The sequence below is a fragment of the Mesoplodon bidens genome (genome assembly GCF_964165515.1).
Source record: "Mesoplodon bidens genome assembly, chromosome: 7".
In the NCBI taxonomy this organism is placed as follows: Eukaryota; Metazoa; Chordata; class Mammalia; order Artiodactyla; family Ziphiidae; genus Mesoplodon; species Mesoplodon bidens.
This window is the reverse complement of record NC_138164.1, coordinates 53,912,223-53,936,126: the sequence shown is the minus strand read 5'-3', so window position 1 is coordinate 53,936,126 and position 23,904 is coordinate 53,912,223. Positions and strand designations below refer to the sequence as shown.

At 52.6% G+C, this 23,904-nt stretch overlaps 1 protein-coding gene across 2 annotated transcripts in view; it reads left to right on the top strand.

Annotated features, from left to right (window-relative positions):
• The window catches only part of AMPD3 (adenosine monophosphate deaminase 3), a 43,878-nt gene that overhangs the window by 7,945 nt on the left and 12,029 nt on the right, over positions 1–23,904 (top strand). For both annotated transcript variants that reach the window (XM_081238632.1, XM_081238631.1), the window contains exons 2-8: positions 3,050–3,275; positions 9,179–9,383; positions 12,856–13,018; positions 15,244–15,463; positions 17,333–17,462; positions 21,606–21,800; positions 23,626–23,757. In XM_081238632.1, the coding sequence (XP_081094758.1) occupies positions 3,055–3,275; positions 9,179–9,383; positions 12,856–13,018; positions 15,244–15,463; positions 17,333–17,462; positions 21,606–21,800; positions 23,626–23,757 (1,266 nt within the window). In that variant the 5' untranslated portion in view covers positions 3,050–3,054. The remainder of the gene's footprint in view (positions 1–3,049; positions 3,276–9,178; positions 9,384–12,855; positions 13,019–15,243; positions 15,464–17,332; positions 17,463–21,605; positions 21,801–23,625; positions 23,758–23,904) is intronic.

The window sequence follows — 23,904 nt, the reverse complement described above, 5'->3', positions numbered from 1 at the left end:
TTTTTTTTTTTAAGAAGATGTTGGGGGTAGGAGTTTATTTATTTATTTATTTATTTTTGCTGTGTTGGGTCTTCGTTTCTGTGCAAGGGCTTTCTCTAGTTGTAGCAAGCGGGGCCCACTCACTGTCACGGCCTCTCTTGTTGCGGAGCACAGGCTCCAGACGCGCAGGCTCAGTAGTTGTGGCTCACGGGCCCAGCCGCTCTGCGGCATGTGGGATCCTCTCAGACCAGGGCTCGAACCCATGTCCCCTGCACTAGCAGGCAGATTCTCAACCACTGCACCACCAGGGAAGCCCTATCTTGTTTGTTTTGTGCAAATGACATTACAATAGCATTAATGATCAAAATCAGATACTGCCTGTCACACAGGTGATCCTGCCATCTGGTCATTTGAGTGTGTGTCTCTTGCAGCCCTCGCCCATGAGGGGATGCATTTTCCTATCATTGTAATCAAAGCACAGGTACAGTTTCATGTATTAATTTTTTCATTTGCTGTTATCTCCCACGGTAATTTTTAAAAAAATAAATTTATTTATTTTTGGCTGCATTGGGTCTTCGTTGCTGTGCGTGGGCTTTCTCTAGTTGCAGCGAACAGGGGCTACTCTTCATTGTGGTGTGCGGGCTTCTCATTGCGGTGGCTTCTCTTGCTGTGGAGCATAGGCTCTAGGCATGTGGGCTTCAGTAGTTGTGGCTCGGGGGCTCTAGAGCGCAGGCTCAGTAGTTGTGGTGCACGGGCTTAGTTGCTCCACGGCATGTGGGATCTTCCCGGACCATGGCTCGAACCCGTGTCACCTGCATTGGCAGGCGGATTCTTAACCACTGCGCCACCAGGGAAGTTCTCACAAGGTATTTTTTATGTGATTGCACTGTCCTCATAGTTATAATTTTGGTTGCTTAGTTTTTTTTTCAAGTGAGTATGCTCTCATTTGGACATTTTAAAGCTATTTATATGAAGAGTGCAGGTAAACATGTTTGTGCTTTTTCCTTCCTTCAGATTCTTTTCTTAGAAGCAATTTCTAGAAGTGGGTTTACTCTGTCAGATGCTTGAATGGTTTATGGCATTTGCTGCCTCTCGCTTGGGGCCCTTTAGAGGTCTACTTCTGAGATGCGATGTGAGGTTTTGGAATGCTGCACTTGCCCAGGGCCTTAGAGTTGAGGGCTGGGGGCCCAGCTTTGTTCTCCCGTAACAGCTCCTCCTGGGTCTAGCTGTTTGTCTTTCTCTCCATTTCTTTCTTCTGTCACCTTCTTCTCTGGCCTCTGCTCTGATAGTTCCCAGCTTCCCCTTCTCTCTATCAGGATGTGGAAATCTCCACAGTCAGCTGCTGCTCTTCGTCTTTGCAGGATAGGCCTTTGCAGTCTGGTCTCTGCTGCCGCAGGCCAGCAGTTGCAAGCTGGGCTGCCTCTCTCCTCCCAGCTCCCTCCCACTCAAGCCCCTGAGGGTGAAGGAGGCCCAGGAAAGGCCTGGCCCTGGGGGCGGGGTTGGGGGGAAGGAGGAAATTGGTTTCACAGTCTAAGAGCCCACAGGGGTACTTTGCCGCCCGTTACCAGCCTGCTTGCTTCATTCCTGTCTGTGTCATGAATTAGACCCACGTGCCGCAGAGGAGACCAGAGCAGCAAGGCTCCCCAGGCACCAGAAGCCCCCCTGGTACCTAGAACTGAGAGGGCCTTGGAGATCACTTAGTCTAATCCCCTTATCTCACAGGTGAGAACGCTGTGAGGCTTAGGGAATGACTGCCCCGAGGTTGTTCAGTGAGTCCCTCCTCCTTGGTAATTGCTTCCTCTCCCTGCCAGGCAGCAACTGGGCCCTGTCTCGCCTTCATCCTCCTCTGTCGGGCTGACAAAGCCACCTCTCTCTTTAAACCCTCCTTAAAGAAACTGGATGGACAGGAAACGCCTCTTCCAGAGCCGCTCCTGGTGAAGGTGGCTTGTGGAGAGGATGCAGTATTGGTCTGTTCCATAAGCGTGAGGGACAGTGAGGACACTTGCCCTGACCCCCAAATAGGCAGAGAGAAGCAGCACAGAGTAGTGGTTTAGAGGACAGATGCAGGAACCAGGTGCCTGCATTCAAATCCCTCAGCAGAGGCTTAGAGAGGAAAGGGCCAGGGGAGCCAGAGACTGAGAACAGCTCAGGTCTCTGCCCACTTATTAGAGGTGTGACCCTGGGCAAGTTAGCTCTCTCTGCCTTCCTTCTCTCATCTGTAAAATGGAAATTAACTGAGCTAGTAAATTTACAGGGCTTGGCGGAGTGTACTTACTATGGGCTATGTAAGTGTTGAAAGACAGACAGGCAGAAAGACAGGAAAGAAAGGAGCCAACCAGGTGATTGAGACCAGCTACTGACAGTGAGGAACGCAGTGTGCAGAGGGGAGGAGAAGGGCAAGCTTCTTTGAGGAAGTGAGTTTTCAGTCGGGTTGTGAAAGGTAAAGAGTCTCCCTGTCCCCAAACCTTTATTTTATTTGCTGTCTTGTTAGAAGTTCCAGAGGGTCTGGGAGATGGTGGAATTATGATTTCATTTCAGCAAAAGGCCTCATTTTATGTGGTGAGGCATGTAGCTGCGGATCTCCTGGGACCTTATGCTAATCATTAACCGCTTTGGTCTTCCGTCTTCCCCTCTGTGCAGTGGGGAGCAAGTCTGGACGTTGTAGTACGTGGCACAGCCTCCTCGTAGCCTGCAGGACGGGGCTTCTGAATGCTCATCTTCCTGATCTGTCATGGAAACCAAGGCGGGAAGGGCGGGGCTGCCCATACGCTAAGGATCCCCCGGGTTCAGGAAAACAGAAGTAGACTTGGTTGGACCGTTCATTCTTTTGCTTCTGAACGTTTGTTTTCTCGTGAGATGTAACTGGACCTACACCCTTCACATCCAGTCACTTAGGGAGCTAGTTTTAAAAATTGGCCTGCGGGGTTTGGTCTGGGGAGTTCCTAAGTAGACAGCTGACCACAGGGACTAGGGCACCTGGCCCTTTTTTCGGTATCTTCCCCTGCCACGCAGCAGTGACTCAGGTGGTCCAGTAATTCTTGAAGGCTCACGCTGGTTCTTTTTCTGCCAGTCGAGATGCCGCGCCAGTTCCCCAAGCTGAACATCTCCGAGGTGGACGAGCAGGTCCGGCTCCTGGCTGAGAAGGTGTTCGCTAAAGTGCTCCGAGAAGAGGACAGCAAAGATGCCCTGTCCCTCTTCACCGTCCCCGAGGACTGCCCCATCGGGCAGAAGGAGGCCAAGGAGAGGGAGCTGCAGAAGGAGCTGGCGGAGCAGAAGTCTGTGGAGACTGCGAAAAGGTTTGTCCCCCTGACTTGTGTGGGGCTGTTCAGACCCAGGCAGGCTGTGGGTGTGTGTCCCGGATGAGACGCTTCGTGTGAACGTGGCTGTCTTGGGTACTGAGTTTATTTCTTAACCAAGACTACTGAACTCACCACTTATTCACTGAAGTGTGTCTTGGTGCCTTTGTTTGGTTGAAAAGATCAAAAACCACTTTCTCTACTGATGTTTTAATAACAAATCATGTGCACAAATACACACCGTTTCCAAATGACCTTTCCGTTTTCTTTCTGAAAACTTGAGGATTTCTTGGGAAACATCAGTTTTACTTCTTTTCATCACTTTGCATTGTTAATTAACAATGTATATGTACTTTGCATTGTTAATTAACTCAGCTCACTATTTGCCAGGTGCTGTGCTGGGCACTGGGGATGCATTAGTGAACAAGATAGATATAGTCCCTGCTCTGTAGAGCTTACAGCCGGTCTAGACAGTAATTAAGTGACTGGATCACTTAATTGAAAAATGACAAGTAGTTATGATAAGTGCTGTGTTAGTCAGGGTCTAACCAGAAAGACAGGAACTACTTGAGTAATGGAAATAGGATTTTCATGCAGGAAATTGGTTACAGGGTGTAGAGAACTGAGGAGGTAAGCAGTGGGGAGAGAGGCAGCCTGGAGATTAGACACAGTAGGAAGCAGCCACCACCCCAGGCAGAGAGACAGTGGAGAGAGGTGGTGTCGCTGGAGCCTGGGGTAGAGAAGTTGGAAATGCGGTGGCCTTGTCAGTGGAAAATGTAGCCTAGGGGGAGAGGCAACAGCTGCAGAGATGCCTCCCAAGGCAGAGATGGAGGCAGAGATACCTGGCTTTAATCCTTCTGGCATGTTCCAGTTTCCCCCACTGGTTGCCACTGGCCAAACCTAGCCAGCTGCCAGCTGACGCATGGAGAGGGAGAGTCCTTTTTCCGACTGGGTACTTAGGGAAGGTCTTTCCCAGGAGGTGACATTGTAGCTGATGCAAGGGTGTAAAGGAGCTAGCTCTGGGTAGAGCTGGGTGAGAGTCTTACAGGTGGAGCAGCCAGGACAAAGGCCCTCAGGGATCTTCAAGGAGGCCCATGTTGGGTAGAGGTGTGGTTAAGGGGGAAGCGCTATGACCTCCGGCTGGAGGGGTAGGCAGGGCCCAGATCAGATTGGTCTGTGCTCCCTGATAAGCATTGGGTTGGTTAAAAAGTTTGTTCAGGTTTTTCTGTGAGATGTTACGGAAAAACCCAAATAAACTTTTTATCCAACCCAATAGTTTGGATCTTTGTCCAAGTGCATTGGGAAGCCCTCACCCTTTTAGCTTATCTCACCTGGGAGAGCAGAATTAAAGAATAAAAAGCTTTGAGAACGTGTCTGGCAGGGCTGTAGCTGGGTGCCTGGCTGGCTGGCATACTGCAGACCCCAACAGCTAACGTAGTAGAACTTGGGCTTTCTCTGCAACCTAGTCCATCATCAGGTCCTTCCTAAGGTACCGCCTTATTTTAAAAGGCAAGTCCTTTCCTTTCTTGGTAGGACAGAATTTCAGTATTTCCTTAACTTTTTTTGGAAAGTAGTAAAAAAAAGTCAAGTACTTGTATGAAGGCAAGAACAGAGGTTCATTATCCAAAAAATAAGTGTTTTCCTTCCTCTGAGGGGCTGTGAAGTGAAGGGGTCATTGGTGCCATCGGCCAGCTCTGAGTGCCGGCCTTGTGCTGAGTGAGGTGGGGACAGGTCATCCCTGGAGGGTAAAGAAGAGCCTGATGGGGGAGACCCTGGTCCACACTGCACTGACTGAACAGAGGGCTGACGTTATGAACTGAATGGTCTGCAGGGCGTTCTGTGTCTTAAGAATTGAGCATTTTGGACCCTTTATAATGAGGAGTCCTGGCATTTCGTATTACTAGAAATAGGTTTCTGAGGCCAGTTTCCATTACAGAGCGACACTGGGCCTGACGTCTGCAAAAGAGAGTCTTCTCTTCTTATCAATGCCCAAGCTAATGGCAAAATAGAAGCCTTCTTACTCTAAGTCCAAACGATGCTCCGTGGTTTCCAGAAATTCCTCTGTAAGCTCACCTCCAGAAGTTTTTCTCCTTCTCTACTTGTTAGGTTGTGATGGTCTTGGTTTGCATCTGTCTGCCCCTTTTATTTATTTATTTTTTTGCAGTACGCGGGCCTCTCACTGTTGTGGCCTCTCCCGCCGCGGAGCACAGGCTCCGGACGCGCAGGCCCAGTGGCCATGGCTCATGGGCCCAGCCGTTCCGCGGCATGTGGGATCCTCCCGGACCGGGGCACGAACCCGTGTCCCCTGCATCGGCAGGTGGACTCTCAACCACTGCGCCACCAGGGAAGCCCCTGTCTGCCCCTTTTGACTGGAAGCTCCTTGAGCACATTATCTGGCTCCCTCAGGATCCAGCCCAGACTTGGCCTGTGTCGGTGAGCAGTGTATGTGCGGCAAAAGAAAGACATCCTGTTTCTCCACTGCCACCACAGATACTACCTCAGGGTGGCCACGGCTCTCTGGGCCACTGTGTTCTACCACTCCCTGGTACACTCTGTGACCTTGGGCCCATTAGGAAACCTTTCTGTGCCCCAGTTTTTCATCATCTGTAAAGTAGATATGGTAAAGAGCTACTTTCTTGGGGTGTTGTGAGGAATGAGGGAATTAACATACGCAAAAGGCTTGGGGCAGCGCCTGGATCACAGTAAGCCCCATGGAGATGTTAACTATTTGTCCAGCTTCCTGCGGCAGAGATGGGCGGCAACAGCAGCTACTACTTACTGTGGGCTAAGTGCTGGCCTGTGCCGTTTACTTTCATTCTTTAAGCCCCACATGAAGCTTATCAAGTGGATATTCTTATCTCGATTTTGCTGATTAGGACACATAGCCAGTAAGTGACAGGGCAGAGACTAAAATCCACGTCTTTGGAAGGTAGAACCCCACATTTTAACCATGAGGCTGTCCCACCTCCAGTCAGGGCTGGGGTCCTTGCTTCCACGAGAAGACACTGGAATGGCACTGGGGGCTGCTCCCCAGGGTATAATTGCCGGCTTCTGAATGAAATGGAGGGAAAAGCTGGACCATAGCTCCCTGCTGCCCACTGGCTTCTTTTCTGCCAGAGGACAGCTTGGTCCCTAGACTGCCTGTCAGATGTCCCAGTATCCTCTGGAGCTGTGCGCCCCCAGCTTTATCTTTCAGCCTCGCTGTTCAGTAGAGACCGTTATGCAAATATTCAGATGTGAATCGTTCGGAAGAGGAACCCTCTCCTCCGCAGCTTCCTCTTTGTCTTTGGCTGCTCCCTGAAATTCTGGAACATAAGTGGTAATATGGAGCCTTCCTGCCAGAGCCAGGCGCTGTGCCGGGCTTTGAAGATGGAGGGCGCTACATACAAGAATCAGAGGGCGACCCCTGCCCAATGGCCAGTGAGGAACCTGGGCCTCAGTCTAGGCCCACATGGAGATGAATTCTGCCAACCACCTGCATGAGCTTGGAAGTGGATTCTTTCCCAGGGTCTCCAGCTAAGAGCCCAGTGTGGCCAGCCTGGGTTTGGCCTTTCAGTACCCCGGACATAGAGTCCAGCTGAGCCCACGCCGACGTTTCACCTACAGAGCTGCGAGCCAGCAAGTGGGGACTGCTTAAAGCCACCAGGCTTGTGGCAATTTGTAGTGCAGCCATAGAAGATGAACACAGGGCCCTCTCCTTGGGCTCCGTTTAGCTTTTCTGCTTTTCTTAGAGACGAGTTTTAGTGGTTAGCTCTGGTTATTCCAAGCCCTTGCCCATGGCGTGTGGGCCCTAAGGAGTTGCCCCATCTGTTGTTAAACCTGTCCCTTATCCCTGCAAAGTCCAAGCTCCCAGCCCATGTTCATATGTGACAGTCTGGGGCTCACCTGAAGACCAAGGCTGAAGCCATAATGGACGGGTTCTGGCTTCCTCACCGGGACAGAGGAATGTGGACATTCCTTGGACAAGTCGGGTGGCTTTGGCTCAGGCAGCCTTCCAGCTTTCTGATTGTGGTGTTTTTTTTGTTTTGTTTTTGTTTTTAACTTTTTTACCTGTTTCTCACCTTAGATGTCACCTTGCTTTTCCTTAGCAGGACTGGTCATCAGGCGGCATTGGCTGAGGCTTGCAGGGGTATAGTTGGCATAGAGATAAAAAAAAGTGACCTGGCAGACGTGTGGGTGACACTGAAGCCAGAGTCTCACAGGGTCTGGCTGACCCTGTCAGAATATGAGAGGGAGCCGAAAGTAACGGCTCTTCCTCTCGGTGTGAACATCCAAAAGATGCCAAAGTGGGAACCTCATTGCTCAAGGTGAGTCTGCCTCTGAGGAATGATTGACAGGCATGAGTCGGTATCTTCCTTGGAATAGGATGCTTGACTCAGCTCCGTGTGATGGATGGATGGTGGGCTGGGGAAAGCCTAGGCTGGAGGTTCCTGGAGTCCAGCCTGGGTTTCCTGAACAACTCAGTGCATCTGTTAGGTAGGGTCGGGGTCAGGGCAAAGACAGACTTCTGAAAAAGGGCCGCCTCCACTTTCCAGGTCTAAACAGTCTTGTCCCCAAAGAGGTGATAACACATGTGGGCAGATAAGGACCAGAGAGCCATGGCAAGCAGTGGTGTATAGACAGGGCAGGGAGAAATTGGTGGTTCCTGAAAAATCAGCCGTGGATCTGTGAGAAGAGACCTGGCCAAGAGCCAGGAAGAAGACAGCTGCCTCTGGGTGAGTCATAAGGTCCGTTTGGAGATCAGCTGATTTCTCCACACCCTGTAGGTGTCGCCGGTGCCTGGAGAAAAGGAGGGGTTCTAGGGGCTCTGGTGGGTCACGGTTGTCACTGAGTCCTTCGCTGGTGTCTGTAAGCCCTGGTTGTGCTGGGATAGTACCCAGGAGGCTGCTGGGCCCTGTGACACAGGAGGGCAAGTAGTCAGCTGGCATTGGACATCACTGGGTGGCAGTGCTGGGGAGAGACGTGGGAGAGGGGAGTGCTGATGGCCTCACCTCCCTGCTGCTTAACTCTATGTCTGGAGATCCTAGGACTTGGGGTGGTGTCATTTGAAACATTACTAATTAGTTAATGAGGAAGGTGAGGGTTCACAAATCAGCGTTGCAGATAAGTACGAGCTCGTGGCATTTTAAACCTACCTTGTGCTTACTTCCCCAAGAGTTTGTGAAATCATCTTTTGGTGCCAAGGTGACAGGTCCAGAGAGACCTGAAATTGACACTGATCAGTCCCTTTCCCATAACAAAGCTACAGATCTGTGCCTGCCCCAGCAGCGGCCAGGAGGACACATGCCAGGCTAGAGGAAGGAGCAGCCGGGGTGACAGGGTACTAGGGAGGTGGGAAGCTAAGGGCTAGCTGCACCTTGCCGTGACTTTGTATAAGCCATTTCCCATCTCTGGTCCCCTGACTCTTCCTTTGTGAAAACAGGAGGTGGGACTGGTTGATAGTCACAATCTCTTCTGGCTCCAATGCCCCCAATTAGTAACATTGTGAAGTGCACTGTGATTGAGACTGTTCATATGCTGGGACTCAGAGTTTGTCTTATCTGAAGACAGCATGGTGGTTGATTCGACATCGTGCTCACCTCACCTGCCCTTGATGTTAGACCCCTGCAGGGTGGTCTGCCCTCTGTCTCCTGAGACATTTGCCTACTTGAATGTTCCACGTGCCCTGCAAACGCAGGCCACAGCAGTTCTTAGTGGCTGCAAGGAGGGGTGTCTGGGATATTGCATGCAGAGAGACGCGTGTGAGAGGAAGGCACGAATGATTAGAAACTTCTTAACGGTAGGACCAGCACCGCTGATTCATCAGAGACAAATTCTCCTGCCATGTCCAGAACAGAGACTCTTCATCACTCGCCCCAATTCGCTGCTGCTTTCTTTCACTTTTCCTTGTCCTCGACTTTTAGAAAGAAAAGTTTTAAGATGATTCGGTCCCAGTCCCTGTCTCTGCAAATGCCGACGCAGCAAGATTGGAAGGGCCTCCCGACAGCCTGCCCAGCCACGTCTGCCACAGCTCCTGTGCTCCCCGGAGCCCCTCCGCAGCCCGCATCCATGCCCTATGCCATGCCCGAGTTCCAGCGGGTCACCATCAGCGGAGACTACTGTGCTGGGGTAAGGCATCTCTGCGGGGGCTGTGTGAGTGTTGTATGTGCCTTGTGCCAAAGCTGGGGTCCCGTGGGGTCCCGCCCAGCCCTGAAGCCTGGCCTGGTCTGTGGGTGTCTGGGAGGTGGCAGGCAGGAGGCACAGGAGTCTGGAGAGAAGGAGGGTTCTAGGTGAGGTGTGTGTCTAGGGTGCTGCTCTCCCTGTGAGGAGGGCCTAGGGGCTGCATGTTGGTACACCGTGTGGCCTGTAGGTTCCATATGTGCTCTGGGCCCAGAAACACTGCTCTCTGTCCCTGTAGCCCACTGGGGACGGTTCCAGCTTGGGCTCTTTAGTGTTCCCAGATGTTGAATGGATTAAGTCCTGGGGTTGATTGGTTTGTGCGCAATCAGTTATTGCTGATTCAGCTCCTCCTCTGTGCTTGGACTCATGTCCTTAAATACAGGCTAGACCAGCCAAGCAGGACGAGCAGGTCTTGACAAAAAAATGAACAAGCTTGGTTTGCACCAAGTCGGTTAACTCAGTCACTGAAAATGTGCTACTTTCACCTGGTTGGATGATGCATTTTTTTTTTTTTTTTTTTTTCTTTTTTTTTTTTCTTTTTGCGGTATGCGGGCCTCTCACTGTTGTGGCCTCTCCCGTTGTGGAGCACAGGCTCCGGATGCGCAGGCCCAGCGGCCATGGCTCACGGGCCCAGCCGCTCCGCGGCATATGGGATCCTCCCAGACCGGGGCACGAACCCGTATCCCCTGCATCGGCAGGCGGACTCTCAACCACTGCGCCACCAGGGAGGCCCAGATGATGCATTTTTATTGCTTGTTTCTTGAAGAGAAATATCACTTAGTGCCAGGTTTGGTTCCATCTCCCTGGCCCTCAACCTACTACCCGTGCCTCAGTTGACCTTGTTATTCTCTCGTCTTTTTTAACAGTAGTTTTAGAATATATAGTGTATCTGAGAAAGCAAAGTGACTTATTACTCTTCTATACATTTTCTTCTAGCTTAAAAAAAATTTTTTTTTGAGCAATAGAAAATCCTTGCATATGGCTTAAAATTTTAAAGGTACAAAAATTATATCAGTCCTCTAGCCACCCGATTCCCCTCCTCAGAGGCAATCCTTGGTTTTGGTTGCTGGTGTGTTCTCACATAGATGGCCTGTGTACCTACAGTTTACTATGCCCATGTAGTTGATTTATTTATTTTTACACAAATCGTAGTTACTATACATTATACTGAGCCTAGGTTTTTCATGTAACAGTACATCTTGGGGATAATGCCATATCAATACATCAAGAACGTCCTTGTTATTTCTTTTTCACAAGTGCATAGTATTCCACTGTGTGGATGAACCATACTTTATTTAAATTCCTTTCTATGGATGGGAATTTTGGTTGGATTGGAAACAGCACAGGCCTTGTCTGGAGATACAGCATCCTGACCAGGAGTCCGTGGTGTCCACCCAGCCTCTGGCATGTGGGCAGAACAGTGGAAGGGGAGACTAGAGGGGGGCTGACAGTCAGCTGAAGTGGGGGAGGACGTTGGCCTGGTGCATTTCAATCAGTCTCCTGCTTGGCACATTGTAGGGCATAGAGCCCCTGAACTGGCGAGTGGTCCCCAGAGAGCCACCAGTCCACGAGAGGCAGACTGACCTTGCAGGTCGCCTTGGCCCCCAGTGGGTCAGCTGCCAGGCATGAGGCCTGAAGTGCTTACAGGTTGGCTGGTCTGCTGGGACTCTGAGCACGTCTCTGATACCTCCAGCTGTGGCCTGAGCCCCTTGCCCTGCTGAGTGCCTCAGTCCTGCAGACAGAGTATTTGGCTTTATTGTTGGCAGGGACATGTTTGTGTCCACGGTGTTGTCCGCTCACCTATTCCTGTTGCTCTCCTAAGCCATCAGAAAGTGTAAAATGGAATTAACACCCCCTCATGGGGACACCTGGAGTCAGGAAAGGAGAAGCTCCTTCCTTAACAAGAAGCAAGGAAAGAAAAAAAAAAAAAAGTAAAAGTATAAAAATGTTCATGGGAAAGATAGATACCAACTTCCTTCCTCTGAGGATGGAGTGGGTGGAGGAGGGCAGAGTTTTAGCTTTTATCTGAGATGATTTATTTATGTAAACATATAAGACATCTGAAACAACAATAAAAATATTAAAATTGTTAGCTCTGGAAGGTAGATACATGGGCATCTGTCATATTATCTCCAGTGCTTGTCTGTATGTTTACAACATTTCAAAACTAAAAATGATTTTTTTTTTACTAAAGCCAGAAGGGTCACGGTCCAGGCCCCAGCCTTCTGGCTCTGTGCTCCCTCTTGTATCTCCCTCTGCTGCATCTCATATCCATCCCCTCTTATGAATGACTGTCTCCCCCAGCACGTTCAGATTTCTTCCACACCTGTCCTTCCCAACAGACAAAGATTAACGAGCCCACTGGAAGGTGGGAATTTATCTCATTTATCTCTGAGTGTGAGGCAGCTCTGGGAAAGCAGAGCATACTTGGGCTTTGGGACTCAAATCAGATCAGGGTCTGAAGTTTGACTTCGTGACTTCCTGTGATTTATCCTCTCTGGGTCTCTGTTTCCCCAGTTGTAAAATGGGTTGCAGTGAGGACCAAAATGAAATCTACGAAAAGGGTCTGTCCCATAACACACAAGTGCTTGTTGACAGGGTGAACTGGGGTGATTACCAGATGAATCAGAAGCCTGGGGTTGGCAAAGCAGCAGACTGAGCACACAGAAGTTTTTAGCTTTACCTCCGAAGAAACCATGTATTTTCTCAACTGAAAATGATGATGCTAACCCTGATCAGGGGTATGGTCCAGGCTGTGCCTCTTCTTGGGCCGGGGGCAGCAGCAGCTGGCTTGTGGTTTAATCAGCTGCACTAAGGCTGGCCTGCGGTGTGCAGGCTGGGGTACCTGCCTCTCTCCAACAGCCCCAAGTCTCCTCCTGTGTTGGGGGACCCCAAGACCCCTGCCGGGTTCAGTGATTTGCCAGAAGGACTCCTGGGACTCGGCGCGGAGCTGTACTCAGGACTAGGATTTATTACAGGGAAAGGCTGCAGAGCAAAGTCAGCAAAGGGAAGAGGTACATGGGGCAGAGTCTGGAAGAGGCCAGCAGTAAGCTTCCTAGCAGCCGCGCCCAGTGGAGTCACCAGAACGCACTTAATCCATTCAGCATTGAATTGTGACAGCATGTGTGAAGTGTCATCTGCCGTGGAAGCTCATTAGAGACTCAGCAGCCAAGGTTTTCACTGGGGCTGGCCGCACGTCTGCAGAGCACATCCCTCAATTCCAGGCTCCCAGAAGGAACTTGGGTGTCCGGCATTAACCATGGTATTTGTACAAACCGTTCAAGCACAGGGAGCCCCTGGGCCCACAGTGGTGGGAATGCTCCCCAAACCCAAGTTCCCTGCTGCCAGTCAAGGGCCAACCTTGTGGCAGGTCTTGCTAGGTCAGTGGTCTCAGGCCTGCTGTGTGAACCCTTTTCTGCAGATCACCGTGGAGGACTATGAGCAGGCTGCCAAGAGCCTGGCCAAGGCCCTGCTGATCCGGGAGAAGTATGCCCGGCTCGCCTACCACCGCTTCCCACGCACCACAGCCCAGTACCTGGGTCACTGGCAGGCAGACGCTGCACCTCTGGAAGAGGGCCTCCCAGGTATGGCGCTGTGGCTGCAGGTGGGCTTCCAAGCAGGGCATGGCCTGAGGGTTGGCCAGGAGGTTTTACTGGTTGGATGTATTTCCCCCAGATGGTGTTTTAAGGGCAGAGCCCTGGTATTGGCTTCTCCTGCACTGATTTTTTTGCTGGTTTCCCCAAGGATTGATTCCATGTGCACTGTGTGCCTTGCCCTTGGTTGAGCTGTATAAGTTGAGAGAGACAAGGTAGGGGAGGGGGGAAAGACAGTCCCTGATCTTGGGAGTCCTCTAGGGAGACAGGCAGTCTCATGCTGGATATTTAAACACAATCAGACAGTAAATGCCAAATTGGTGGTGAGGTGGGTGGCGTGTGGGTAAGTAGAGAGGGTGTGTTCCCAGGGCAGGAAAGTTGGCTCTGGGGTCCAACACACCTGCATTCCGATCTAAGCTCCACCACTTTCTTGGGCAAGGAAGGTATTTCTCCAAACCTCAGTTTCTCAGTCTGTAAAATGGGAATACTAATAATATCTATCCCTTGGGCCAGTTGTGAGGATGAAACGAGAGAATGCACGTGACGTGGTTAGTGCAGTTCTGGCATCTGGGGAGTGACTGGTAAATAGGAGTTACATTGATGCTGTGGAGTTTGGGGAAGGAGGGGTCAGAGAAGGCAGGATGGTTTCTGGTGGAGTCTGTTTGGCCTGTGAAAGACCCAGGAGCAGTAGAGGCTGTAAGTTAACTAATATGAATGAAGACAACAGGAAACCTCGATCTTGAAAGTTGGTGGTGGGGGATCGGATGAGGGCCTGGTAGTCTGTGCCAGCACCCAGGACCCTGGCTACGCCCCTGGGGGGAGTTGGTGCCAAGATGTCTCCTGTCTCTTGCTTTCCTTGAAGCTCTGAGACCTCGACTTTGGGCATCTGTTACTACCTGGGGCCCTGGGTAAGTCTCAGCCCTCCCAAACCCATTTCCCTGTCTGTCTGAGGGAAGTTGATCCCACCCGCTCCAGTGTTGGCAAGGGCAGGCAGGAATGACTGTCGAAGGTGTACTTTATACAGAACAGAGTCCCCGGGGGCCCGGGTGTGAGTGTGGTGACGTGGAGGCAGTGGTCCCCCCAGGCCTTTGGACTGCGTGTGTCTCACAGGCACTGGCACACATCAGGGACTCCTGAGCTGGCCTGTGGCTGTGCCTGGTGTCTGTGTTGGGGGGCATCAGTTCCCTGCCCCCGTGCTGCTGAAGCCCCTGTGATGCCTCACATCTGCTCTAGGGCAGTCTGTTCCGAGCACGGATGGGGGACGCCCAGGCAGCTACTCCGCCTTCCTTCCTTCCATTGATGAAGATTCCAGGGTTTCCTCCTGCCTGGGGTGGCAGCCAGGCAGCTGGACCCTGTGTGGGGTTGGCTGATGTGCAGAGCTGAAGCCCCTAGTTCTACTGCTGCTCAGCATAACCTGTTGCTTGGCCAGAACAGAGCTTATCGAGAGCCAGGAAAACCCACTATGAGAGTAGTGAGAATAATGCCCTACGGTGTATTACTGTTTACAAAGCATTTTCCTCTACCTGCTAGTGCAGCCCTCACAACAGCCCATTAAGGCAGGGTGTCATCCTCAGGTGAGCAGACAGGTTCAGGAGGTAAAGTTGTTTGCTCCAAGTCGTAGCTGGGAAATAGCCGAGAGGCATTTACTGGCTCCTGGGGGCTAACAGCCCACAGCCTAGGGACAGACAGCTCTGTCTCTGGGGGAGACCTTCTCTATTCTGTGCTTATTTGTGGAGGGGATGGCTTCTTCATCTAGCCCCTGAGCCTCCCTGGGCTCAGGAAGATGTGGAAGGGCAGGGACAGTTATTCCCACCGGGCAGTGCCAGGTTCTCTCTGTTCTCTTATTAGGAGAAGACACAGCTGCCCTTTTTCATAAGCCTCGTGTCCCTGAAGTACCCAGGAGGCTGAAGCTCATTTCAGTTAAAACAGTAAAGGGCCAGCCGTGTGCCAGGGCCCGTTCTAGGGAATGGGGATACAGCAGTGAACAAAATGAACATATACTACCCAAGGTAAAGAAGAGAAATTATTTTACATAGTGGCAAGTGCTGAGGAGACAGAATAAAGCAGGGAAGGGGATATGAGATATCGGGGGCAGTGGGAGTGGTTAGGTTTTAGATCAGACAACCGGGGCAGGCCTCGGTGGGGACGTGACTTTTGAGCCCCTATGAGCTCCTGAGGTGAGGGGCACTTGGCCTTTACTCAATCCTGTTTTGCAGACTTCCACCCTCCCCCACTGCCCCAGGAAGACCCTTACTGCCTGGATGATGCTCCCCGAAACCTGGGCTTCCTGGTCCGCATGCAGGGGGGCATCCTCTACGTGTACGACAACACAGAGATGCTGGAGCGCCAGGAGCCCCACAGCCTGCCCTACCCGGACCTGGAGACCTACACGGTGGACATGAGCCACATCCTGGCTCTCATCACCCATGGCCCCACGTAAGCCCCCCGAGTCTGCCTCTCTTTGCAGGGGTGCTGTCCTACAGGAAGGGACCGGGAGAGGCCTCTTGCTCTGGGCTTCCCCTCAGCTAAACCACCCCAGAAAGAGAGTGGTTTCCCCTTTCCCCAGTGCTTTGTGGGTTTCTGTCACAATCTTCCTTCACAGGCTGGCATATTCTTAAAGTTGCTACTACCTGTCCCTTCTGCACGCGCAGGTGTGGGGCATCTGCTTGCCGGTGGCCACCTGTGCACCTTACAAGGGTGGTCACTCCCCAGCCCCCAGGCAGGACGGCAGCCTTGCGGAGAGTTACCAGCCTAGGGCCTTACTGTAGGTGGGGGAGTGATGAAGACTGTTGCTTCCTCTGTTGGTTTTTCTGTGTTTCTGGAGGGGAGAGTACAGGGAGCCTGGGAACTTAGCCACGACCCCCGTGTTGCTTGTAGGCTTGGCTCGAGCTGACCTGGCAGGGAGCTGTCTTCCTGGGCCCTCGCTTCTTGGTGAGCACTTCAGCCAATCAGCAGCGGAGGCTCAGCCTGCCCGGGCCCTGAGCCCCTCTGAGAGCGGCTGTGCTGTGAATACCCAGCCAGGACTGGGGGTCCGGGGGAGGGTGAGGAAGCTGGTCACGGCTGAGGGACTTATCTCTTTCCCTGCCTTTTGGGGTTTGCTGGGAATGGGGTGATGCCAGTGTCCAAGGCAGGAGGGTGGGCCCCGAAGGGATGGACAGAGTGGGTCTTGGTCCTCGGTGATCTCAGGGCAGACGTAAGAGCTGGGAGGGGAAAGGGTAGCTCCCGGGAGCTTGCCTCAGCCAATGAGAGCAGGAGCTTTGAGGGGAAGCCCTGGGGATGGGACAGCTCCCCACGTGTGTGAGCAGTGGCTGTCCTGCCCGGAAAGCTGTCAGGGCGGGTCCCACTGGGGAAGGGACTGGGTGATATGGCCTTGGGAATTGGCTCTGGGGCTCATCCAGCTGACAGATGATGGTGCTGGTGCAGGGCTGGCAGTTGCTTTTTAGGAAAAGTCTCAGTGACTGGGTGCCAAAGGAGCTGTGTGTGTTTGGGGCCCACAGGGAAGCAGAGTGGCCTGGCTTGTGGTTGAAGGTTCCACATGGCTGTGGACACAGGCACCTGGCAGTTGGCTGAGAATAGTGAGTGCTTCCACCCGCAGTGGCCTTTGCCAGCCGGTGGGGACATCAGTCCTTGCAGAGATTTCTGTCCTGGTAACAACACCCCTACATTTCTAGTCTGCCCATGATGCAGAATATCCTCCCCTCATCCTGAAGCCTCAGAACTGAGAAATCTTCAGGTCTCAGGGTTTGGGGGATGTCATTTGGTCACAGGGTGGTTCTCTGCAGCCAAGGTGGGCAGGTCACGCCTTAGGGTTTGACTGTATTATCAATCTTTTGGGCAGAGGTGAAACTCTTTTCAAGGAGTGAAAGGTGGCTGAGGATAGATGGGAGGAAGGAAAGACGGAAGGGCTGAAGGAGGGAGATCTTCCTTGAGTGTCCACTCTGCTGAGTCGGGCCCTTCACACACACAAGGCTGTTTAACGCTCGCTTCAAGTCTTGGGCATTGCTGGCTCCATATCTGTTCACGAGAGAGACAGCAGCTTGGGATGAATCGCCGAAGCCCGTGAGGCTAGAAGTCAAGGAACCCGTGTGAGGTTACAGTCAGCTCTCTACTGCCCCCATCGACTCACGTGGCTGTGGTTCCACACTTCAGCTGGCTCTGCAGGAAGCGGGCCCCTCCGTGTCCCTCCCTGCTCCGTCCTGACCTTCCGCCCAGGGGTCGGTCCCCGCAGACACTGGAGGTCTCCAAACTGGAGAGCTTGCTGTGCCTTCTCCTCAACTGTGGTTTCTCCCCCTTCCCAATCTGCAGGAAGACGTATTGTCACCGGCGACTGAACTTTCTGGAATCCAAGTTCAGCCTTCACGAGATGCTCAATGAAATGGCCGAGTTCAAGGAGTTGAAGAGCAACCCTCACCGAGACTTCTATAACGTGAGGAAGGTGCGTGAGCTGGCCGGTGTCCAGAGCCGGGGCCCTGGCCCGTCCGGGCTCGGCCCCCCGCGTAGCCTTCCTATGTACAGAGGGAAGACCGGCCAGTTGCCTTCCGTGCAGCAGGCCACGCCTCAGGTGGTACTTGGTATGACACGGTGGAAACCTTTGTCCATGTTGTGTATCTGTTGGAACGTGCCCTCCTCCTTGAGAAATAGGGCATGGCCTATTAATTGGTTATGAGTGGAGAGCAGCCTACGTTTACAGTAGAGAATGTATTAAATGTATCATGGATCGAGAAAGGCTATTAAGACCCCTTTGGACTTGGGAGTTTGTGGCCCTGCTTCCTTCTGGATGGGGCGTATTTAGGGAAGAGCATCCAATGTGCTCCCCTCTCTGGACTTCCCCTAGAGTGGAGAGCTCAGGGCCCGCAGCCTGCAGGGGCCGCAGTCGGGGCCGACGTGCAGGTTAAATAATCACGGCCTTCCGCTTTGCCATTTTATTCCGTGTGACAAATATACAGCGAGCATGGGATCAGTGCCAAGCGTGGGGCCTTTGATGCCTAATGAGAGTCACTTCCTGTCCACAAGCAGTTCCCAGCCTGTTACTGTTAGTGTGATAGGTGTGTGACTGGGGTGTCTTTCAGGGAGAGGCCAGGATTGAGCTGACTTTGAGTAGGAGTTTGCCGGGCAGAGGGCAGGGCAGGGAGTGGAAGTGATGACCCAGCAGGTAGAGGGAGCTGTGGCTACAAGCAGCAGCAGGGGGAGAGCGGCCCTGAGACAGGAGGGAGCGCGAGGGTGCTGGCACAGCTGCAAGGGGTGCAGTGTGGCTGGAGCTCAGGGGTGGGGGCAGAGGCTAGTGGCGGGCTGTGGGGAGTGAACCTGCAGGTGTGGGTGAGGCTCTGGATCACTCAAGGGCCCGCCGGTTTGTCAGAGGCAGCAGAGAGGCGGGCGGGGGTGTGGCGCTGCTCTGGGACAGAAGCTCCGGGAGAAGGGTGGGGTGAGGCTATGCCTGGAGGAGGGGTGGCCACATCTGAACTGAGTCACAGCAGGGTTGTCGTGGCCACAGGGGCCTCTGTCCCAGTGCCACCCCCTCCCTGGGGTCAGCTTTTGACAAGGGAGGGTAGGCCAGAGGAGGTTGTGTCTCCTCTGGGGAGCCCAGCTCAGGCCTCCCTGACCCCCTGCCTGGGAGCTCTCAGCAGTACTACATGGACGGCCTTCTCCAGCGAGGCCCCGAGATCACCTCTGCTAAGCCGCCTCCCACTTGGATGGGGTCAAGAGCCTTCAGAGTGCAAGTTAGGCTTCTGCTCCTGGGCTCTGAGGCTCATGGAAGAGTCTCGGGGATTTCCAGGCAGAGGTGAAAGGATGTGTGTTAGACACCACCTCCATGGCATATTCACCTTCAAGCACCATCTGTTTCTTCTCTGTGATCCTCAGGTGCTCAGACAGCTGGGTGCCTCAGTCATTAGGTCAGCTCCTCTCTGCCCTGCCCGAAGGAACCCTACAACGCCCAGATGGATGTCCAAGAAAACTCCTTGCCCAGCCCTGCGCAGCCCTGCCCTCTGCCCACGTGCACGCTCTGGGCCTGACTGCTTCCTGCTGCCTGCACCTGACCGCACTGGCTCCGACACTGTCTGCTTCTAAGGCGGGGCCCCAGTGGGTGTTTGCACTCTCTGGCCACCATGAGGGCGAGAGTCCTAGGGGGCAGGGGGCGAAGGGGCTGTGGTTACATACCAGAGCCCATTCTCGCGTTCCCTGTCAGTCTGGGGGTTCATGTGCTCTCTGGACAGAGATGGCCTTGAGCCCCGTGCTCTGACACAGTGGGCTGTTCTCTGGCACCACAGCTATCCATAAACGCAGGTCCAGGTCAGGCTGTGCCTGCCCCTCCCTGCCTCCTGAGTGCTGGCTGCTTCATCTTACCCTGGAAGCCTGTGCTAGGGGAGGAGAGCTGACTTTCTGAAGTTCAGGATGGGCTGGGAGGTGGCCTCCATACTTCCAAGTGGCTGTCAGTGTCATGGGGGCAGGCCAGGGTCCTGCTCTGAGGCAGGAGCTGTGCCTGGCTGTGGGTCAGTGTGGGCGGTACTTGTGAAATTACCTGCAACATCACATCAGGTCATGGGTTATGGCCCCATGAGGCCAAACCAGCAGGACTGTGTAACTGAGATGACTGTTTTCTGCTCAGAGCTGATAATGAGGGGCTGAATGTGTTCGCTGCTTGGGAGCTGGGTAAGATTAGGCCTTACCCACATCGGTTTAAGTGTCATATCAGGGATAGCAGATAGGTTTCACCTTCTGTGCCAAACTTGACCAACTGGGAGTGGCTACCTGAGGCTACTCCCGAAGCTTAGTGAAGAGTGCTGTAATTGGTTACTTATGTTTGCCATGGGTTCGGAAATAGTCAGCTTAGGGGCCAGGTATTGGCCAGCCCTGTTTAGAAACTCTACTGTTTGTTTAGACCCAGATCTTAGATGAAAGCAAGGAATGCTCTTGGATCTTCTGGTGAATTGAAAATGCTGACCTCCAATGACAGGCTCTTTTACTTGTTCCTAAAATAATCACCTTGGTAATTCTGAAGTTTGGATCAGATGCTTCCTGGATTATCCAGTTGTTTTCCTCCCTCATCTAGTGATTCCTGGGGATGAGGACAGGCTGCACCCCCTGCAGTGTGTCATTCGTATGCTAGAGGACAGCAAGAAAGCCCAGAATGTGCTAAGTCATGCTGAGGTAGTTGAGCCCAGCTGTGTCCAGATGAGATAACTCCGGCTGACCTCCGCTTGTGTGTCCCATATGAGCCCAGCCCACCCGTGTTGTGCCTGAGCCCGTGTACTGCGCTGTGGATGACATTTTCACTTTTGGTGCTTCCTTTCTCTGATGCCTAGTGGTCTGTCTTTCTGGTAGGAGTGGCAGGATTAAGGGCAGGAGGGGCCCTGGTGAGTGAGTGATGTTGGTCAGTGATATGGGCTGGCTGATTAAAAAGCTCACAGAGGTTCAATGGATCAGATGTCTGGTTTGGCATGACTTGGAGATGCCTGGCCAGCTGTGGACAGCATTCTTTGGCCTGAGGTCAGCCGCCTCCTCACCCCAGCCCTGGCAGAGTGCCCAGTCGGCTGCAGCAGGGACTGCAGAGTGTGGGCTGGCAGCTGGCAGCACGCTGGTCAGTGAGGCTGCTGCTACCCTCCTGGGGGAACCTCAGGCCCCTTGGGCTCATGGAAGGGGGTCAGGATGTTCACTGTGACTTCAGGCCATCCCTCAGCTTAGCCAGGGCTCCGTTGCTTTAGGGCTAGTGGCTGAGGGGAATGCTCTGAGGGTTCCAGAGAGGTCAATGGCAAGTGTGGGATTTTGTGGGGCATTAGGTGGGTCCTCAGGTTTCTGTGAGGTTGCGGATACCATCGAAACTATTGGAACCTCCCACACCTGTTCATTGGTCCATTCATCCATCCATTCAACATCATACCAGGCTCTGGGGTAGGCGCTGGAGGCTTAGATGCATCAGACATGGTCCCTGTCCTTGAGGACTGAGCTCCCAGCCTAGTGATGAAGTAGACAGAAAATTATTAGATCAGATTGGAGGACATAAACAGTGACAGGAATGTCTGTGCTAGAGTCCCAGGTTGGGCAAGGGAAAAAATTATCCGTTGTGCTTGGGGGATCAGGACAGGCTGCCACGTGGAGGAAATCGTGGGGAATTTCCTGGTGGATGGATCGGTGGGGAGGAGGGAAGGCATGCCAGGCTGAGGACACACGGTGTGGAATAGCATGGCACCTCAGGCACCTGTAAGTGGGGTGTCCTGGCTGGAGCAGAGAGCAGGGCAGTGGCAAGGTGAGACTTAAGGCTTGAAGTAAGCCTTGAATCTCAGGCTAAGGAGCTTAGGCTTTATCTTGAACACTTGGGGGGCACTGATGATTTGCTAACAGGGATAGTGGCTGGGTCTGACCTACATTTTAAAAAGATCTCTTGATGCTGCAAGGAGGGGGATTGGGTAGCAAGGCTAGACAGAGGAAGACCAGTTCCAAAGTCTACAGAAGAAATGGGGCGGGGGATCTGGCGTCAGTGCAGGTGCTGAGGCTCTGCGCTCCACACCGAAGCCTGGGTGTCCTGGCTCTTGTTGCCGGGGGAGGTGGCCCAGCTCACGTGCTGGGGGCCACTGTGTTGCAGGTGGACACGCACATCCACGCGGCTGCCTGCATGAACCAGAAGCACCTGCTGCGCTTCATCAAGCATACGTACCAGACAGAGCCCGACAGGACAGTTGCCGAGAAGAGGGGCCGGAAGATCACCCTGCGGCAGGTGTTTGACAGCCTGCACATGGACGCGTACGACCTCACTGTGGACTCGCTGGATGTCCATGCGGTGAGTGGGCTCGGCCGCAGGGCCTCGTGCAGTCCTGGCGGGGGGCTCAGCCCCCTGGAAAGGAGCCAGGATTGGGCTTGGAGAGAGGCTGGCCGTGTAGGCATCTCTTTCTCTTCTAGCTGTGGGTGATACGGAACAGGGTTCTTGGCCTTTCCGATCAATAGAAATTGACTGGAGGCTAGACAAGAAATTTAGGCAAGGCTTTATTGGGGACCCTGCTGCAGCAGGGGGGAGCGAGAACAAACAGGTTCCGTTGCGTGCTCGCTCCCTGAGCCGGGGATGAGCTAGTACCTTATATGGGGTAAGGGTAGGGATGTGTCCCGGGGTCGGGCGGGAGTGGTGGCTTAGATGGTTTGCCCACCCCTCTGGTGGTGTTGAGTGCAGGCGGCATGCTCAGTACCTTGCTTTTGCTTCCAACACCCTGTTTTTGCTCCAGGCTCTTCAGAAGTGGCAGTTGGGTTTTTTGGTCTCTTTGTATCTTTTGTCCATAATTTGCCCCAACTGTGCATGCACACGGTTATTTTTAGTCCCATATAGTTTCTTTGCATTTTGCTGCTTGAGGAGACGTTTGTCCAGGTGCAAGTACTGTAGCACTGCAGCAAGGAGTCCCAGGTCCCAGCCTGTCTCATGGGGACTGTGAGAGGTAGTTTGTCCTCAGAGAGTAACAGGGCTGGGAGCAGCCCTGGGACAGGGGAAGAGAGTGTGTGACTTGGTCAGATAGGTCCCTGTTCTAATTCCACTTAGGAGTTGTGTGCCCTTAAGCAACTCACTTAAGCTTTTATTTCCTTGCTTATAAAATGGTGACTGCCACGTGCCTTACTGACATTACAAAGTTATTAAAATACTAACTGATGTTGCAGCTGCTATAGAAAACAGTATGGCAGTTCCTCAGAAAGTTAAATATAGAATTACCATATATTCCAGCCATTCCACTCCTAGGTATGTACCCAAAAGAATTGAAAGCAGGGACTAAAACTGTTACTTGCACATTAATGCTTATATAGCAGCATTATTCACAGTGGCCAAAAAGTGGAAGCAAACCAAGTGTCCATCAACAGATGAATGGATAAATAAAATGCACACACACACTGGAATATTATTCAGTCCTAAAAAGGAATAAAGTACTGATATCTGCTACATCCATGGATGAACCTTGAAAACATTATGATAAGTCAAAGAAGCCAGACACAAAAGGACAAATACTGTATGATTCCACTTGTATGAGGCATCTAGAATAGGCAAACGCATAGAGACAGAAAGGAGACTGGTGGTTACCAGGGTCTGGGGGAGCTATTGTTTAGTGGGTACAGAGTTTCAGTTTTACAAGGTGAAAAGAGTTATGGGGATGGATGGTGGTGATAGTTGCATGGCAACGTGAATGTATTTTATACCACTGAACTGTATACTTAAAAATGGTTAAGAAGGTAAATTTTGTGTTATGTACATTTCACCACAATAAAAAAAATCTTAAACCAGACACTGAATGGGGCAATGTGGAGAAAATGCCTTATGAAGCCTAAACAGTAATAGGACACACGTTATTACTGATGGTTCAGTATTTTCGGCTCACTCAGCCAGTCCTGCTCCTGGAGGCATGAGGCCCTTGATCCTCCTTTACAGAGGGCCTCACAAAAGGACTCCAGTGCTGGCTGAGTAAGGATGCATGATCCTGGCCCTGGGACTTTGCAAGGTTTCATTCAAGAACTGACACAGAAGGTATCTTTCAGTGTGGCTCACAGAGGCCACCTTGTAAAGGCCTGGAGGGGTCATGTGTGTGGTGGCTGCAGAACAGCATGGTGATCTGGCTGGTGTCTCTTCTCTCCAGGGCCGGCAGACGTTCCACCGCTTTGACAAGTTCAACTCCAAATACAACCCTGTGGGGGCCAGTGAGCTCCGAGACCTGTATTTGAAAACTGAAAACTACCTGGGAGGAGAGTACTTTGCTCGGATGGTCAAGGTGGGTGAGCCCTGGACCTCTCCAAGCCCTCCTTGGATTCATGACAGCATCTGCCTTCATGGGGTGGGGGCCCCGCAGGGCCTCCTATCCTCTTCCCCTTCGTGAATCCCCGTCCATCCACCATCCAGCTTAGGCGAGGCGCAGGTG